The following is a 19,635-nucleotide window of genomic DNA, read 5'->3' as shown; positions in this document are numbered from 1 at the left end:
TTGCGGTTCTCCACCCGCAGTGGAAGGTCCTTAGTGGACAGCCAAACACGCTGCCCAGGGCGGAAAGCGTGTGCAGGTCTTCTATGGCGGTTGGCCTGAGTCTGGTTGGTTCTGGAGGTCTGTATGAGGGTCTTCCTGACCTTGCTCCAGGTCTTGCGACACCGTCTCACATATTGGTTGACCGAGGGCACCCCCGCGTCCTCCTCCTGGTCCGGGAACAGAGGTGGCTGGAACCCGAATTGGCACTGGAATGGCGACAGCTTGGTGGCCGATGACTGCAGGGTGTTGTGGGCGTACTCCGCCCATGGCAGCCAGGTGCTCCACGATGTCGGGTTATCCATAGCCAGGCCTCGCAGGGTGGTTTCCAGGTCCTGGTTGAGCCTCTCCGTCTGACCATTGGACTGTGGGTGAAACCCAGAGGAGAGGCTGGCAGTGGCTCCGATGACCTTGCAGAACCCGTGCCACACTCGGGAGGAGAACTGGGGCCCTCGGTCTGAGACGATGTCCTGTGGAAGACCAAAGACTCGGAAGACATGATTAAACAAAAGTTTCGCAGTTTCAAGAGCAGAGGGGAGTTTGCACAGTGGTATGAAGCGGCAGGCCTTGGAGAATCTGTCAACTAAGACCAAAATGACCGTGTTACCTTGTGACTCAGGGAGACCCGTGATAAAGTCGACTGCCACGTGGGACCAGGGACGCCGGGGAATGGTCAGAGGATGCAGGAGACCCTGGGGACGCTGTCGTGGGTTCTTGGTTCTGGTGCAAACCTCACAGGACAGGACAAATGACCTTACTTCCTGCTCCATGTTAGGCCACCAGAAGCGTCTTTTCAGGAAGTCCAGGGTCCTCCGAGCTCCCGGGTGGGCGGTGAGAGGGGAAGAGTGACCCCACTGGAGAACCTTGGCCCGGGCTTGATGTGGGACGTACAAGAGGCCTGGTGGCCCCGTCCCAGGACCGGGGTCCTGGCGTTGGGCTCGTCGGACAGCCTCCTCAATACCCCAGCGGACAGGGGCCACAATCCGGGACACAGGGATAATAGGCCCGACTTCATTCTCCCTGTTAGTGGCAGAGAACAGTCTGGACAGTGCGTCAGGTTTGGTGTTCTTGGAGCCGGGGCGGTATGAGAGGGTGAAGTCAAATCGACTGAAAAACAGGGCCCACCTAGCCTGTCGAGGGTTCAGTCTCTTGGCTTGCTGGAGGTACTCCAGGTTCTTGTGGTCAGTCCAAACCAGGAATGGATGTTGTGCTCCCTCCAGCCAGTGCCTCCACTCCTCAAGGGCCAGTTTGACCGCTAGCAGTTCTCGATCCCCCACATCGTACCGGGACTCAGCAGGACTCAGGCGGTGGGAGAAGTAAGCGCAGGGGTGCAGCTTTCCTTCCGAACGTTGAGAGAGCACCGCGCCGACACCACTGCCCGAGGCGTCCACCTCCACGATGAATGGTTGGGAGGTGTCCGGGAGAACCAGAATGGGTGCCGTGCAGAAGCGGTCCTTGAGGTCTTTGAACGCCTTTTCTGCCTGAGGAGACCAGCCATAAGATCCACCTGTCCCTTTGGTGAGGTCTGACATGGGTGCTGCCACAGAACTGAAGTTCCTGATGAACTTGCGGTAGAAGTTAGCGAATCCTAAGAACCGCTGAACCTCCTTAACGGACTTGGGAGTAGGCCAATCCCGGACGGCCAGGGTCTTGGCAGGGTCCATTTGGAGTTGGCCTGTCCGTACAATAAATCCCAGAAAGGAGACCTCGGGAACATGAAATTCGCATTTCTGGGCCTTGGCGAACAGATTGTTCTGTAGCAGCCTCTGGAGAACCTGGCGGACATGGTGGCGGTGCTCCTGCACGGTCTTGGAAAAGATAAGGATGTCATCGAGGTAGACAAAAACGTATAGGTTAATCATGTCCCTTAAGACGTCGTTGATTAGGGCCTGAAAAACAGCTGGTGCGTTGGTGAGTCCGAAGGGCATCACCTGGTATTCGTAGTGCCCAGACGGGGTGTTAAAGGCAGTCTTCCACTCGTCTCCCTGTCGGATACGGATGAGGTGGTATGCGTTCCGTAGGTCCAACTTGGTGAAGACGGTGGCGCCTTGGAGCAGGTCGAAAGCTGTGGACATCAGCGGAAGGGGATATCGGTTGCGCACAGTGATCTTATTCAGGCCCCTGTAATCAATACATGGTCGGAGCCCCCCATCCTTCTTGCCGACAAAGAAGAAGCCGGCTCCAGCAGGTGAAGTGGAGGGTCGAATAAACCCAGAGACCAGGGCATCTTTGAGGTATTCCTCCATGGCCTTGCGTTCTGGCTGAGAGAGTGAAAACAGTCTGCCACGAGGAGGGGTAGTCCCAGGGAGCAAGTCGATGGCACAGTCGTAGGCCCGGTGCGGAGGAAGAACGGCGGCCCTGCTCTTGCTGAATACCTCCTTGAGATCCCAGTACTCTGTGGGAACTTGAGATAACTCGGTGAGATCAGGGGGCTCGGCAGGAGACACAGGAGAGCTAGAGAGCAGACAAGAGGCATGGCATGCAGGGCCCCATTCCACAACCTGGCTTGTTACCCAGTCTATGCGAGGGTTGTGGCGAGTAAGCCAAGGAAGGCCTAGAATAACTGGGAACTCAGGTGAAGGAATCAGGTGCAGGGATATTTCTTCCTTGTGACCTTGAGACTGGAGGAAAACTGGAGAAGTAACTTGGGTGACTCTTCCATCACCTAACGCTTGGCCATCGAGGGCAGACACAGACAGTGGGACTTCAAGAGGTGCAGTCGGAATATTGATGCTTTGGGCGAAGTGAATATCCATAAAGTTCCCAGCCGCCCCTGAGTCTATCAAAGCTTGACAAGAGTGGACAGACTCACCCCAGGAGATGGAGACCGGGATGTAGATTCCTTGGCCAGGGAGTCCGGGAGAGAGGGTAGGCCCCGTCACAACCCTCCCTCGGCTGGACGGGGCGGTCCTTTTCCCAAGAGTTCGGGACATGATGCTCGGAAGTGACCAGGCTTGCCACAGTAGATGCAGCACTTGTCCCTCCTTCTGCGCTCCCTCTCAGATGCGGAGAGGCGAGTACGACCCACTTGCATGGGTTCTGGACAGTCACTGAAGGAGGTAGACGGTCTCCAGGTAGAGGTAGGGAGGCTGGGGGGGCTCAAGGCTTGGTGGCGTTCTCTCATCCTGTTGTCCAGACGAATAGCATGTGAGATGAGGGTTTCGAGGTCACTTGGGCATCCAATAGAGGCCAGACCGTCCTTGATGGGGTCAGACAGACCATGGTGGAAGGCTGACACCAGGGCAGTCTCGTTCCATCCACTTACTGCTGCGAGTGTTCGGAACGAGATGGCGTAATCTGCGACGCTTCCTCCTTGCCGGATGGACATGAGCTTTCGGGCTGCGTCGGTACTGATGTCTGCCTGATCGAAGACCCGAAGCATCTCTTCAGAAAACAGCTGGAAATCAAAGCACTCAGGTCCCTGTCTTTGCCAGATAGCAGTAGCCCAGGCTCGCGCCTTACCAGCTAATAAGGTGATCACAAAGGCAATCTTGCGGCGATCCGTGGTGTAGGTGGTAGGCTGAAGCTCAAAGGTGAGTTGACACTGGGTAAGGAACTCTCGGCACTCACTGTGCTTGCCGTCATACCTCTGTGGTGCAGGAAGGCTGGGTTCGCGAGGTGAAGAAGGCAGCATTGCAGGAGGCACTGGAGCAGGAGTGGGAGCTGGATCAGGAGCAGGAACTGGATCAGGAGATGCAGGCAGAGATGTCAGCTGTGCCAGGGTTTTCCCAATTTGCTGAAGCAGTTCCTCGTGGCGAGCGAGGGCCTCACGTTGGCTGGTGAGCGTACGTCCATGAGCGTCCATGGTTGCTCCGAAGCGTGTCAAAGCTGCCATAATTCCCTGAAGGTTGGCCGGGTAGACAGTTGAAGCAGCCTCTGCTGAGTCGGTCATGACGGAGTCTTTCTGTTAGGGTTTTGCTGGGATTCGAACCTGGTTCGTTGGTGTGATGATCCAGCAAACCCCCACTAGGCCACCAGGGGGATGACTCAAATGCAGAGGCGTGAGGCGGAAGTAGAAAAAGAATCAAAAAGGTTTATTTAAACTATATACACTATATACAGGGCAAAACAAAAGACAAAAAAAACCAAAGAGTGTAATCCAAAAGAAAAGCAAAGTGCAAAAATACAAAAGCTAAGAAGATCAAAAAAACACAGTACAAAGGAAACTGGAGATAAACATAACAGCACAAAGACTCCGTGACAAGAGGACTGAACTCAGGGGTATAAATAGACAAACTAATTAAGGACACAGGTGAAGATAATTAGGCAATTAACACAAACACAAGACACAGGAACAGTGGCGGCCTCTAGAGGCCAAAATAAACACGACATGAAAAGGAAATAACAGCGGCCTCTAGAGGCCAAAACAGTCCTAGTCCTAACACTATCTCCCTACTGGGTATTTCCTTACTCTCCATCTCCACACTGGGTATCTTCCCGCTGTGTGACTCTCCACTGTGTGTCTGCTCATTGTGTATCTTTCCACCTTGAACCTGATGTGAGGAAGCGCTACCTGAATCTGAAGTCACAGGAGTGGAGCAGTGTTGGGTTCAGAGATTGAGATCAAGAGACATTAGCAGGAGCAGGACTAGGAGAAGATACAAGACCAGAAGTAATACAAGAACAGGAACGGATCTAAGAGAACCTGAGGCTTTTAATGGCACATGACAGAGATGGGTTTTAATATCATAACGATTCTGTGGTCTATTAAGCAGGTAAACCAGGACCATCATGAACCTGAGACTGTAGGTGAGGTTAGGCCTTCACAGCTCTCAGGAAGTGACGTTTGGTCTGCAGGACTTCAGGAGAACACCACAAGAAAAACAACCTGATACATGTGAAGCCAGATAATCAATAAATATTATACTCATTTGTATCATGAGATCTTGTAGCTGTGATATAGGTTTCCTGGTAAGCAAATGGAGAAACTCCTGACTGCATCTCTTGGATACACCTGAAAGCATCTCATGTGTGTGTGTGTGTGTTTAGGGGAACTCTGGTCTGGGCTTCAGTATAGCAGGTGGTATAGATAATCCTCATGTAGGAGACGATCCAAGCATCTTCATCACCAAAATCATACCAGGAGGAGCAGCTGCTCAGGATGGACGACTGAGGTAACACACACACACATCAAACAAATAAGTAAATAAATACAGGCAAACAATCTTCTGGAATATTCCAGGTTCAACAGAAATGTAGCAGGTTCTGAGATATCTGAGCTCTGTCCATAAAACAAAGAAGGTGGCAGTAAACCCGTCTCTCTCTTTCTCTCTCAGGGTGAATGACAGTATCCTGTTTGTTAATGATGCTGATGTGCGTGAGGTGACTCACAGTGAGGCAGTGGAGGTGCTGAAGGAGGCAGGGCCAATTGTTCGTCTCTACATCCTCCGCAGGAAACACACCGAAATTAAACTTATCAAGGGCCCTAAAGGTGTGTGTGTGTGAGAGAGAGAGAGAGAGAGAGAAATTATTGATCTGTCTTTAAGGACATTTTGTCTCCACAAAGCACATTTTTCCCCTACAAAACACATTTTTCAATTTATTCATCAACATAATTTCTTATTTAGAAGTGTGTGTGTGTGCGTGTGTCCATGTCCAGGTCTGGGGTTCAGTATAGCAGGTGGAGTGGGTAATCAGCATGTTCCTGGTGATAACAGCATCTATGTGACTAAAATCATCGAAGGCGGAGCTGCACATAAAGACGGACGGCTACAAATCGGGGACAAAATTCTTGCAGTAAGTTTAAAAAAAATCTTTGGTCATTTTTCTTTGAATAGTCATTTTGATATAATACTTTTTAATTTTTTGATTTAAAAAAATATTTTCACAGGTGAATAATGTGTGTTTGGAGGATGTGATGCATGAGGACGCTGTAGCAGCGCTGAAGAACACAGCAGAGGTTGTTTTTCTTCGCGTGAGCAAAGCTTCCAACCTGTACACTCAGGACACGTATAATCCTCCTGATATCACCAGCTGTGAGTATACACACACTCGTGTGCACACACACACACACACACACACACAGAGTTACTGAAGTGCATTATTCCGTAAATTTGTGTGATTTAATCTGTGTGTATTTCTCTCTTTCTCTCTCTCTCTGTAGCGTACTCTGCTCATATGGATGAGATGAGTCATGGTTATCTGTCAGATTACCCACAAACCCTCACTCCCACATCTCCTCGTCGCTACTCTCCAATCCCCAAGGGCATGATGCTGGGAGATGAGGACATCCCCAGGTCAGTCTGACACACACACACACACACACACACACATTCCTCAGATAAACATCTGTAATGTTTAGTCTTTGTGGAACTGTGTCTCCCCCTGTTGGCCAACAAAGGCAATAACCAAAAGCTTACAGTATTATCTGTCTGTCTTGTGCTCTCTGTCTGTCTGGTTGTCTGTTTCTCTCTCTGTCTGTCTCTCAGGGAGCCCAGGCGTGTGTTGATTCATCGTGGTTTGTCAGGTTTGGGCTTTAATATAGTTGGAGGTGAGGATGGTGAGGGAATCTTCATCTCTTTCATCTTAGCTGGAGGTCCTGCAGACCTGAGTGGAGAACTACGCAAAGGAGACCAGATACTAAGTGTGAGCGCGCACACACACACACACACACACACACACACACACACATACATACACGCACACTCACATGCACTAATACTAACGTACACACTGTCTGTGTGCAGGTAAATGGTGTGGATTTAAGACATGCGACTCATGAACAGGCTGCAGCAGCACTGAAGAACGCTGGCCAAACTGTCACCATCATCGCCCAATACAGACCTGAGGGTGAGACTGTAAACACCATTACACACCATCATCACCAAGTATAGATCCAAAGGTGAGACTGTACACACCATCACACACCATCATTGCCCGGTACAGAACTGAGGGTGAGACTATACACACCATTATACACTATTATAATTAGCCACAATTGTAATCACAAAACAAGTGCACACTTGTATATACCAATACAGACCATTATAAAGCAGTACACTCCATTATAAGACAGATCCAGACTGTTCATCGTCATCACACACTAATTGATTCACATGATTGTAAACCGGTAAAGACCATTAAAAAAGGTTGTAGCGAATCCCTGATGTGGGTGGAATACTGAAGTGCGGCAGGTGGGAAATGAGGTGGACACAGACTTTATTTTGCGGGTTTTTGACTTTTGTTTTTCAGCTTTTTTATTGTTTCATGGTCTCACTCTGAGACACACACAACACACAGACGTGCTCTGGTAGGGAGAGATCCCCTTTCTTCGCTCTCTCACTCCTTTTCTACCTTCCATCATCACTGCAAAACAGACACACACACACACACACAACATTAATCGACAACAGGTGTACTGACTTTGCCACTCACCTTCCCTGGCCCTGCCCTCCATTCAAAAATCCGACGCTTGGCCACGCCCCTGCTGCCACACAGGTTTACATTGTTATAAACCAGTATACATCAGTATAAATCAGCACATTCCTTTATAAACCAGAAAAAAACAGTAATAAAGAAATACAGAGCAGTATGCAACAATACAAATCATTACAAGCCATTAAAGACCATAAACCAGTACACACCATTATAACCCAGTACAGAATGGTTTTTATGAAGTAATACCTTGACCACTCTCATTATTCAAATCGTGTGTGTGTGTGTGTGTGTAGAATATAGTCGGTTTGAAGCTAAAATCCATGACCTGCGTGAGCAACTGATGAACAGCAGTTTAGGTTCCTCATCCCTGCGGACCAGTAAGAGGAGCTTTTACATCAGGTACCTGACTACCAACCAATCATATTTCACAACATATCAAACAGTGAGATCAGAGTTGGTTTAACATACAGTCTGTGACAGAGTTTGGAGATAAATGAAAACTGTAATGTTCTCTACAGCAATGTTACTAAATCTCTCTCTCTCTCTCTGCCTGTTTGTCTCTCAGAGCTCTGTTTGATTACGATAAGACGGCGGACGGTGGGTTCCTCACTCAGGCTGTGAGTTTCCGTTTCGGTGATGTTCTTCACGTTCTGGACTGCAGTGATGAGGAGTGGTGGCAGGCAAGACGTCTCTCTCCACATGGGGACCTGGAGGAGACTGGGTACATCCCCAGCAAACGCAGGTGTGTGTGTGTGTGTGTGTGTGTGTGTGTGTGTGTGTGTGTGTGTGGGAGGGGTGTTAAACAAAATATTTATATCTTTATATAAGGCTGACAATCTTCCATCTGTCTCTTTCTCCAGAGTTGAGAGGAAGGAGTGGTCACGCCTGAGGTCAAAAGGTACAGGGATATTGTAGCTGCTTAAATACTGTGTGTGTGTGTGTGTGTGTGTGTGTGTGTGTGTGTGTGTGTGTGTGATGCTCACAAGTTGAACACTTTTGAGCAGCAATAATATATTTTGCAAACTAAACTCTGAGAATCTGTGTGTGTGTGTGTTTTTCAGGCCGAGATGATTACATTCAGAGTTACGAGATTGTTGTGCAGGTGGAGGGTGAGTATGTGTGTGTGTTAGCAGTACATGGTTCTATATGTACAGGAGGTGTGTCTGAGAAGTTGTTGTTTATGCATGATGTCATCTGTTTTATTTTTCAGTGCATTACGCTCGTCCAATCATAATCCTCGGGCCATCAAAGGACCGTGTGAACGACGATCTTCTCTCAGAATTTCCCGACAAGTTTGGCTCCTGTGTGCCTCGTGAGTTCCCATGACAACCATGATCCTTAAGTTATGCCAGTGTACAGCACAACTTCCTGTAACAGCAATACAATGTAACATCGCTTCCTGTAGATACAACGCGACCAAGGCGGGACTACGAGGCTGATGGGCGAGACTATCACTTTGTTTCCTCACGGGAACAGATGGAGAAGGACATCCAGAACCACCGGTTCATCGAGGCAGGACAGTACAACAGCCACCTGTATGGGACGAGTGTACAGAGTGTGCGGGAGGTAGCTGAACAGGTGAGAGAGACAGAGAGATGGACAGAGACAGAGGGACATGCTGGTGATTACTGGTGTAGGTGGATGCCATAATGAAATAGTTATATCATTAACAAGAACAAGGTAGAATCAGTGCTGAAGAAAATAACCATAAGGGAAGCCATGGCCTAAAGGTTAGAGAAGCAGCTTTGGGACCAACACGTCGCCGATTTGATTCTCTGGAACAATAGGAAATGTGTGGGCGGGGGGAACTTTCCCCTCCCTCATCCATGAAATGGCCATGGATGAGGCCATCCCTGAGCAAGGCACTTAACCCCAAACTGCTCCCTGGGTACTCTGGGTATGTTCACTGCTTCAGATGGGTTAAGTGCAGAAAAAGAATTTCACTGTGCTCTGATGTACAGTGGTGCTTGAAAGTTTGTGAACCCTTTAGAATTTTCTATATTTCTGCATAAATATGACCTAAAACATCATCAGATTTTCACACAAGTCCTAAAAGTAGATAAAGAGAGCCCAGTTAAACAAATGAGACAAAAATATTATACTTTAGCATTTATTTATCGAGGAAAATGATCCAATATTACATATCTGTGAGTGGCAAAAGTATGTGAACCTCTAGGATTAGCAGTTAATTTGAAGGTGAAATTAGAGTCAGGTGTTTTCAATCACTGGGATGACAATCAGGTGTGAGTGGGCACCCTGTTTTATTTAAAGAACAGGGATCTATCAAAGTCTGATCTTCACAACACATGTTTGTGGAAGTGTATCATGGCACGAACAAAGCAGATTTCTGAGGACCTCAGAAAAAGCGTTGTTGATGCTCATCAGGCTGGACAAGGTTACAAAACTGTCTCTAAAGAGTTTGGAATCCACCAATCCACAGTCAGACAGATTGTGTACAAGTAGAGGAAATTCAAGACCGTTGTTACCCTCCCCAGGAGTGGTCAACCAACAGAGATCACTCCAAGAGCAAGGCGTGTAATAGTCGGTGAAGTCACAAAGGACCCCAGGGTAACTTCTAAGCAACTGAAGGCCTCTCTCACATCAGCTAATGTTACTGTTCATGAGTCCACCATCAGGAGAACACAGAACAACAATGGTGTGCATGGTAGGGCTGCAAGGAGAAAGCCACTGCTCTCCAAAAAGAACATTGCTGTTTGTCTGGAGTTTGCTAAAGATCACATGGACAAGCCAGAAGGCTATTGGAAAAATGTTCTGTGGACGGATGAGACCAAAATAGAACTTTTTGGTTTAAATGAGAAGCGTTATGTTTGGAGAAAGGAAAACACTGCATTCCAGCATAAGAACCTTATCCCATCTGTGAAACATGGTGGTGATACTATCATGGTTTGGGCCTGTTTTGCTGCATCTGGGCCAGGACAGCTTGCCATCATTGATGGAACAATGAATTCTGAATTATACCAGTGAATTCTAAAGGAAAATGTCAGGACATCTGTCCATGAACTGAATCTCAAGAGAAGGTGGGTCATGCAGCAAGACAACGACCCTAAGCACACAAGTTGTTCTACCAAAGAATGGTAAAAGAAGAATAAAGTTAATGTTTTGGAATGGCCAAGTCAAAGTCCTGACCTTAATCCAATGGAAATGTTGTGGAAGGACCTGAAGCGAGCAGTTCATGCGAGGAAACTCACCAACATCCCAGAGTTGAAGCTGTTCTGTACGGAGGAATGGGCTAAAATTCCTCCAAGCCGGTGTGCAGGACTGATCAACAGTTACCGCAAATGTTTAGTTGCAGTTATTGCTGCACAAGGGGGTCACACCAGCTACTGAAAGCAAAGGTTCACATATTTTTGCCACTTACAGATATGTAATATTGGATCATTTTCCTCAATAAATAAATGGCCAAGTATAATATTTTTGTCTCATTTGTTTAACTGGGTTCTCTTTATCTACTTTTAAGGACTTGTGTGAAAATCTGATTATGTTTTAGGTCATATTTATGCAGAAATATAGAAAATTCTAAAGGGTTCACAAACTTTCAAGCACCACTGTACATGACTTGATGAATAAAGGCTTAAAAAATAGCTATAGCTCTCCTGAGGAAAAAAAAAACCTTATAAAACTATAGAGAAAAGATGGTAGATGGGAAGTATGAAATGTGATTAGGGAACACTAAATACCAATCAGAGATGCAAACCTAATTTCACTGTACTCATGTGGTAACAATAAATCTATCCGAGTCTAAATAATCAGAAACTTTGGAACTAAGGAACACAAGAATCAACAGCATGCAAAGAAGGAAACTAGAGATTAGAGAAATCAGAAATTAAAGAAATGTGGAACAATGAAGCCAGGAACTATAGAACAAGGAATCTTGGGAACTACCAGAGGTACAAAAATAATGAAGTACAAATACTTTGTTACTGCATTTAAGTAGCATTTTCAGGTATCTGTACTTTACTTGAGTATTTTTAGTTTTCATTTTATTCCCTACATTTTAACACACATATCTGTACTTTCTACACCTTACATTTTCAAACCAGGCTCGTTATTGTAGTTTTAATGCATTTCAGGAGAATTATCAGTCATTTTTATTTTGCATCATCATGCGCCTTCCCAACATCAAGACCGATTTCAACCTAAATGGATGAGACAATACAAATAACACATTGAAAGACAACACTGATTAAACCTACCCAATCTGGCAACCCTGACTCTGACTCAAAACAGGAGCTGTGTTTAAATTCACCCAACTGAGGTGAACGAGATTTCTTTTAACTTAACGCTTTAGTTGTATGTTGTATTTGCTTTTCAAACTCTTTAAATAAGTTATTAGCAAGCATGTGAGGAGCCGAACAAGGTAAAGATAGCGATAAGTTACTGTTACATACAGCTGGGTGTCGGTTAGCGCGCTGTACACAGATAATCAATATCAACTGTACATGCAAGTGGATTATTTATTTGTCACAAAGTGTTTGGCAATTAAAGTATTTGCAGTGGAGCATCTTATATATGATATTATTTTATAATTAATTTAAGAAAATATGGGTTTGCCTCCTTCCGCATGCACATACGAACCCCTCGATTATATTATAATTAAATAATATTGGCTGGTGTTGAGTGGTATATCAGATATATTCCATTCAGCTAGCATAATACTGAATGAGTCAAAGACGAGTAGCTAAATGGAATATACAGTCAAGCCGGAAAGTCTGCACACCCCTTTCACCTACGCCACATTTTATTATGTTACAGACTTATTCTACAATAGATTGAGTTGAGTTCTTTCCCTCTATCAGGATTAGTCGCCCCATTCCCGCTGCTGAAAAACATCCCCACATCATGATGCTGCCACTGCCATGCTTCACTGTAGGCATGGCATTAGCCAGGTGATAAGCAGTGCCTGGTTTCCTCCAGACATGACGCTTGGTATTCAGGCCAAAAAGTTCAATTTTGGTTTCAGCAGACCAGATAATCTTGTTTCTCATAGTTTGAGAGTCCTCTAGGTGCCTTTTGGCAAACTCCAAGCGGGCTGTCATGTGCCTTTTACTAAGGAGTGGCTTCCGTCTGGCCACTCTACGATAAAGGCCTGATTTGTGGAGTGCTGCCTGGATGGTTGATCTTCTGAAAGGTTCTCCCATCTCCAAAAGGATACGCTGGAGCTCTGTCAGAGTGACCCTTGGGTTCCTGCTCACTTCCCTGGCCAAGGCCCATCTTCCCTGATTGCTCAGTTTGGCCGAGCGGCCAGGTCTAGGAAGATTCTTCGTGGTTCCAAACTTCTTCCATTTAGACACGATGGTGGCCACTGTTCTCTTTGGGACCTGTAAAGCTTTTTCTGTACCCTTGTCCAGATCTATGCCTTGACACAATCCTGTTTCTGAGGTCTGCAGATAATTCATTTGACCCCATGGCTTGGAGTTTGCTCTGACATGCACTGTCAACTGTGGGACCTTATATAGGCAGGTGCTGGCAATCCCCAATCATGTCCAACCAATTGAATTTACCGCAGGTGGACTCCAATTAAGTTGTAGAAACATCTCAAGCAGTATCAGTGGAAACAAAATGCACCTCAGCTGACTTTTGGGTGTCATATCAAAGGGTGTGCACACTTGTGTACATATGATATTTTACATTTTGATTTTTAATAAATTAGCACAAATGTCTAAAAACCTGCTTTCACTTTGTCATTATGGGTTATTTTGTGTAGAATTTTGTGGCAAGAAATGAACTCAATCTATTGTAGAATAAGTCTGTAATGTAATAAAAGGTGGACAAGGTGAAAGGGGTGTGCAGACTGTCCGGCTTGACTGTATCTGATATACCATGAAAAAAAGCCAGTCAATGTTATTATTATTATACATACACATTTGATGGAACAATTATAGATTTTACAAAAAGTTAAGAACAGGGGGGTAATTTACCAATATTGAATGCCAATTCTGATAGATTGTAATTTAATGTCCTGTTAATCCAATGTACATGTACAAAGTCAAAGTTCTAACAATAAAAATGGTACAAGTCCAAAAAGCCGGAACAACAACAACTCAACTTGTATACAACAGGGTTCTCCACGGATTGAAAATATAGGGGGGTGGGGGTCAATCGGATGACCTTGAAACAAATTTACATAAATTTACATATGTCATTTGCATAGATTTGCATAAAATACTCTCAAATAGTAATCATTTAGAATAGAGGAATCAATTGGACTGGTGCAAAACACATCATACATCAAACATTACACACTTACACACTTACACATCATATTCAGACATATTGTTTGAAATGGAACTGGAAAAATATTTTTTTATTTAGCAAACTACAAAAAAAGAACAGAAAAGTACAGAAAAGTTTTTGTATTAACTATATTCACACTGCTCCACAAAAGCTGACATTGTTTGAAATGGAAATGTAATTGCAGGCACCACTTGAAAAATTATTTTTTTAGAGAGTAAAGTACATTGAAAAGATGTTGTTTTAACTATATTTACACTGCTCCATGGCTATATTTACACTGCTCTATGGCTATATTTGCACTGCTCTATGGCTATATTTAAACTGCTCCATCCATGTTCACCAGTTAGTCTAAGAAGATAAAAAAGAAAAATGACATTGTAATTTAAACTCATTCATACAGACTCAAGCAAAATGCATTGTAATAGTTACACAGCCTAACATGATCTCTAAAATATGGTTGCACAAAATGCTTTGATATTTGAAAGAAACTAACTCAAAATTACCTGCTTTCCTCTTTTCCTAAACATCCACTTCGAAGGTGATCTTCCTGTTCCTAATGCCTGCCCATAGTTTTGCAGCTTTGTGAAACTCAAACTCCTCTGGTGGAGGCCCCTGGATTGCAACGTGCAGCAAAGAATTCAGAGTCTTCTGTGATAGTCGGTTCTGCAGTGTCGTCTTCACACGCCGAACAATGTGTCAAAAACGCCGAAGTGTGAAACGCTTTTCTTAGACTATAATCATCAGACTGACTAAACTAATTGCTGGTAAATGAGTTTCACACTCGGGTGTTGTCGCGTTGTTGGTACTCCAACAGAGAAAGGCTATCTGTCACAAAGAAAACAAAGGGACGTCTCTTCCTTTTGTAAAGGGGCGGCAGAAATTAAACGGGGGCGGGAATCACAGAAAGGGGGGTGGCCCGCACCTCTAAAACCCCTCGTGGAGAACCCTGTACAAGCTATATCCAGGTTGACAGTTCAAGTTCAAGGTTACTTTTGGTAGGAGTTAATTGTTACATTGCAGTTGTTCAAAACAAAAGGGCTTCGCTGAGTGAAATCCATGAGTGAAGCCCTCTTGTAAAAGTCTCTGTCACTTGTCATCACCTCCAAGTAGAACTTTGATAATATTTCCACTATTGGTCTCTTTTCCAGTTTTTTGATGTCCACTGGTATGTTTTTCTTTTGTAAATATGCGTGAAGAATATATAATGAAGTTTTGGTAGCCTTTTGGGTGTTCAGCGCGTCTTTCTCTTTCAAAATGTATCTTCCGCTTTTAATCTTCTGTTTTTAATGAAGCAAACCTCGCAGCCATGTTTGTGTACAAACTGTTACAGTCACTCGCGAGTGCAGAAGCTTCGCATCTCTGAAGTGTCTCTTTTCCAGGTTTTTCATATATTTAATGCAGAAGATTAAATGCGTGAAGAATATCCAGTGAAGTTTTGGTAGCCTTTCGGGTGTTCAGCGCATCTTTCTCTTTCAAAATTCTCTCTAAATCTTCTGCTTTTAATGAAGCAAACCCCGTGGTCATGTTTGTGTACAAACTGTCAGTCACTCGCTTGCCTGGAAGTTTTACATCTCTGACTTGTCTCTTTTTCAGTTTTTTTATGTCCATTGGTATGTTTTTCTCTTGTAAATATGCATGAAGAATATATAATGAAGTTTTGGTAGCCTTTTGGGTCTTCAGCGCGTCTAATTTCAGTTTTTAGTTTACTTATTTAATGCTTAAACCTAGCACTGGATCTTCTCTCTTTCTCGGCCAACAAAGAAATGATTGTGCACATGCACAGCAGAAAAGTTTTGTCACTGGATCTTCACATCAGCTCTGATGTGTGACGTCGTGTTGTCTTGATAATGTGCAATATTGTAACAATATTGCATGCTCATTCTCCATTGGGGAGAGTGGCGTAATACATGGAGGATAAGCGATATGATAACAATATTGCATGCCATCAATAAACCCACTAGAAAGGAACAGAATACATGTTTTTATTCCATGGAAAAAGTGGCCCGTATATATAATAATAAATTATATTATGTCAGGTTCAGTCAGCTTTGCACAGAAACAGCTGGTAGAAATGTCCCTCAAAGAGCTATTTTTTTTACTTTTATACTTTGAGTACATTTCAGAGCCTGCACTTTGTACTTTTATTTGAGTAAAGAAGTTGAATCAGTATTTCTACTTTTATCAGAGTGTTTTTTTATACAAGTATCTGTACTTCTGCTTAAGTAAAGAATGTGTGTACTTTTGTGACCTCTGGGAATTACGGAACAAGGAAATTAGAGACTAGACAACAATGAATCTAAGGAACTGTTGATAAAAATGTAAACTAGTAAAGAAAGGACGTATATTAGCATTAACATGAACACCGTAGCAGCAGTGTCAGAATGTCCATTACTGAGTTACTGATACACTAAAAGCATGACTAAACTATAAACATATTTCTGTTTGAAGTTCACAACAAGGTTAATGTACGTGATCATACAGAGTGTGTGTGTGTGTGTGTGTGTGTGTGTGTGTGTGTGTGTAGCAGGGAAAACACTGTATTCTGGATGTATCTGCTAATGCAGTGAGGAGACTGCAGGCAGCTCAGCTACACCCTATTTCCATCTTCATCAGACCCACATCACTACAAAACATACTGTAAGTGTGTGTGTGTGTGTTGTTCTCTTACAGTGCATTAGAAGATCTAAGAAAGAGCCACAGTGCTATTTTACATGTGTGTGTACAGTGTCTTGCAAAAGTATTCATCCCCTTTTGTGTTTGTCCTGTTTTGTTGCATTACAAGCTGGAATGAAAATGGATTTTGGGAGGGTTAACACCATTTGATTTACACAACATGCCTACCACTTTAAAGGTGAATTTTTTTTTTATTGTGACATAAACAGTAATTAAGATGAAAAAAAAAACCCAGAAATCTGGAGTGTGCATAGGTATTCACCCCCCTTTTGTATGGAACCCCTAAATAAGAGCTGGTCCAACCAATTCACTTCATAAGTCACATAATTAGTTGATTAAGATCCACCTGTGTGCAATCAAAGTGTCACATGATCTGTCACATGATGTCTGTATAAATCAAGCTGTTCTGGAAGGACCCTGACTCTGCTACACTACTAAGCAAGCAACATGAAAACCAAGGAGCCTCCAAACAGGTCAGAGACAAAGTTGTGAAGAAGTATAGATCAGGGTTGGGTTATAAAAAAAAATATCCCAAACTTTGAATATCCCACGGAGCACAATTAAATTCATTATAGCAAAATGGAAAGAATATGGCACCACTACAAACCTGACAAGAGAAGGCCGCCCACCAAAACTCACAGACCGGGCAAGGAGGGCATTAATCAGAGATGTAACAAAAACACCAAAGACAACACTGAAGGAGCTGCAAAGGTCCACAGCGGAGATGGAAGTATCTGTCCATAGGCCACTTTAAGCTGTATACTCCACAGAGTGGGGCTTTATGGAAGAGTGGCCAGAAAAAAGCCATTGCTTAAAGAAAACCTGTTTGGAGTTTGCCCAACAGCATGTGGCAGACTCCCCAAACACATGGAAGAAGATTCTCTGGTCAAATGAGACAAAAATTGATCTTTTTGGCCATTATGGGAAATGCCATGTGTGGTGCAAACCCAATGTCCTGAGAACACCATTCCTACAGTGAAGCATGGTGGTGGCAGCATCATGCTGTGGTAATGTTTTTCATCTACAGGGACAGGAAAGCTGGTCAGGACTGAAGGAAAGATGGATGGCACTAAATACAGGGCAATTCTGGAGGAAAACCTGTTTGAGTCAGCCAGAGGTTTGAGACTGGGACAAAGGTTCACGTTCCAGTAGGACAATGACCCGAAACATACTGCTAAAGCTACACTGGGGTGGTATAAAGGGAAACACTTAAATGTCTTGGAATGGCCTAATCAAAGCCAAGACCTCAATCCAATTGAGAATCTGTGGCATAACTTGAAGATTGCTGTACACCAACGCAACCCATCTAACCTGAAGGAGTTGGAGCAGTTTTGCCTTGAGGAATGGGCAAAAATCCAAGTGGCTAGATGTGCTAAGCTAATAGAGACATACCCCCAAAAGACTTGCAGCTGTAATTGCAGCAAAAGGTGGCTTTACAAAGTATTTACTTTGGGGGGTGAATACCTATACACACTCCAGATTTCTGTTTTTTTTTTCATCTTAATTATTATTTGTGCCATAATAAAAAAAAAAAAATTGCACCTTTAAAGTGGTAGACCCATTCATCCATCCATTATCTGTAGCCGCTTATCCTGTTCTACAGGGTCGCAGGCATGCTGGAGCCTATCCCAGCTGACTATGGGTGAGAGGCGGGGTACACCCTGGACAAGTCACCAGGTTATCGCAGTGCTGACATGTTGTGTAAATCAAATGGTGTTAACCCTCCAAAAATCCATTTTAATTCCAGCTTGTAATGCAAAAAAACAGGACAAACACCAAGGAGGATGAATACTTTTGCAAGACACTGTATGTTCATTTGCGTGTGTGTGTGTGTGTGTGTGTGTGTGTGCATGCCTGTGTGCGCAGTGATATTAATAAACGTCTGACTGAGGAACAGGCAAGAAGAGCTTTGGACAGAGCCATCAAACTGGAACAGGACTTTATCGAGTGCTTCACAGGTATCATACACATCAATGCTTGCATAATATACAGTACACACAGTATTAATGACGCAAACTTAACAACAGTTGTGTGTGTGTGTGTGTGTGTGTGTGTGTGTGTGTGTAGCAATCGTGGAGGGTGAGAGCTTTGAGGAAATTTACCATCGCATCAAATCTGTGATTGAAGAACAGTCAGGACCGTACATCTGGATACCAGCAAGAGAGAGACTGTAAAACACACACACACACACGCCAGAGAGAGAAAAAATAGCTCATCGTCATTCCTACAGAGACTGACACAAATATAAACCTCCATCAACTCTCTCTCTGTCCTGTCGTCCAATCAAAGCTCAGAGTGAACAGATACGGTCCTACTGTCACACACACACACACACACACACACACACACACACACACACACATACATGTTCTGATGATGGTGATTGTTGTTTCTATGGTAACAACTACAGTCGCCTGAAAGGACCAAAAGACCAAAAAGAGCAAAAACAGAAAGACGCAATAAGAGAGGACAGATGAGCACTCAGCACTTTACTCACACACAGTGTACAGACATACTGTACTCACACACAGACACACACTGTACACACACCATATACACACATGCACATACATACTGTACTGTACACACACGCTCACCCTTTAGGCCCTTAGAAACAAAGACTCTTTCTGAATCCTCATAGTTATTTTGTGTGTGTGTGTGTGTGTGTGTGTGTGTGTGTGTGTGTGTGTGTATACACACAGTGTGTGTAATGTATAGGGCTACTGTATATAATCTGCACAATACAGGAGATTTTCACTTTCCAGAAAATCTACAAGCAAAAACTACAATTTGAGACAAAGAGAAAGTGAAACAGACAGAGAGAGAGTGGGACAGACAGAGAGAGAGTGAGAGAGACAGACAGAGAGAGTGAGTGGGACAGAGTGAGTGAGACAGACAGAGAGAGAGAGAATGAGACAGACAGAGAGTGAGAAAGACAGAGAAGGAGTGAGACAGAGTGAGTGGGACAGACAGAGTGAGACCAAAAGTGAGTGGGACAGAGAGAGAGTGGGACAGACAGAGAGAGAGTGAGAGAGAGACAGAGAGAGTGAGTGGGACAGAGTGAGTGAGACAGACAGAGAAGGAGTGAGACAGAGTGAGTGGGACAGACAGAGTGAGACCAAAAGTGAGTGGGAGAGAGAGAGAGTGAGTGAGACAGACAGAGAGACAGACAGAGAGAGAGAGTGGGACAGAGAGAGACAGGCAGAGAGAGTGAGTGGGACAGAGAAGGAGTGAGACAGAGTGAGTGGGACAGACAGAGTGAGACCAAGAGTGAGTGGGACAGAGGATATGGGA

General features: G+C 44.4%; 1 protein-coding gene across 2 annotated transcripts in view; it reads left to right on the top strand.

The window, feature by feature from the left end:
- dlg4b (discs, large homolog 4b (Drosophila)) overlaps positions 1–18,668 on the top strand; it is a 106,242-nt gene extending 87,574 nt beyond the window's left edge. Inside the window, exons 9-24 of one of the 2 annotated variants that reach the window (XM_060936864.1) lie at positions 5,026–5,150; positions 5,313–5,467; positions 5,636–5,772; positions 5,867–6,011; positions 6,140–6,272; positions 6,465–6,621; positions 6,723–6,825; positions 7,707–7,812; positions 7,979–8,155; positions 8,274–8,311; positions 8,475–8,522; positions 8,624–8,725; positions 8,819–8,991; positions 16,196–16,305; positions 18,208–18,299; positions 18,409–18,668. In XM_060936864.1, coding sequence (XP_060792847.1) covers positions 5,026–5,150; positions 5,313–5,467; positions 5,636–5,772; positions 5,867–6,011; positions 6,140–6,272; positions 6,465–6,621; positions 6,723–6,825; positions 7,707–7,812; positions 7,979–8,155; positions 8,274–8,311; positions 8,475–8,522; positions 8,624–8,725; positions 8,819–8,991; positions 16,196–16,305; positions 18,208–18,299; positions 18,409–18,515 — 1,908 coding nt within the window. In that variant the 3' untranslated portion in view covers positions 18,516–18,668. Of the gene's footprint in view, positions 1–5,025; positions 5,151–5,312; positions 5,468–5,635; positions 5,773–5,866; positions 6,012–6,139; positions 6,273–6,464; positions 6,622–6,722; positions 6,826–7,706; positions 7,813–7,978; positions 8,156–8,273; positions 8,312–8,474; positions 8,523–8,623; positions 8,726–8,818; positions 8,992–16,192; positions 16,306–18,207; positions 18,300–18,408 lie in introns of both variants that reach the window. The other variant, XM_060936863.1, reaches the window with a different exon arrangement.
- The last annotated feature ends 967 nt before the right edge of the window (positions 18,669–19,635 follow it).

The sequence above is a fragment of the Neoarius graeffei genome, chromosome 13 (assembly GCF_027579695.1).
Source record: "Neoarius graeffei isolate fNeoGra1 chromosome 13, fNeoGra1.pri, whole genome shotgun sequence".
In the NCBI taxonomy this organism is placed as follows: Eukaryota; Metazoa; Chordata; class Actinopteri; order Siluriformes; family Ariidae; genus Neoarius; species Neoarius graeffei.
This window is presented reverse-complemented; position numbering and strand designations above follow the sequence as displayed.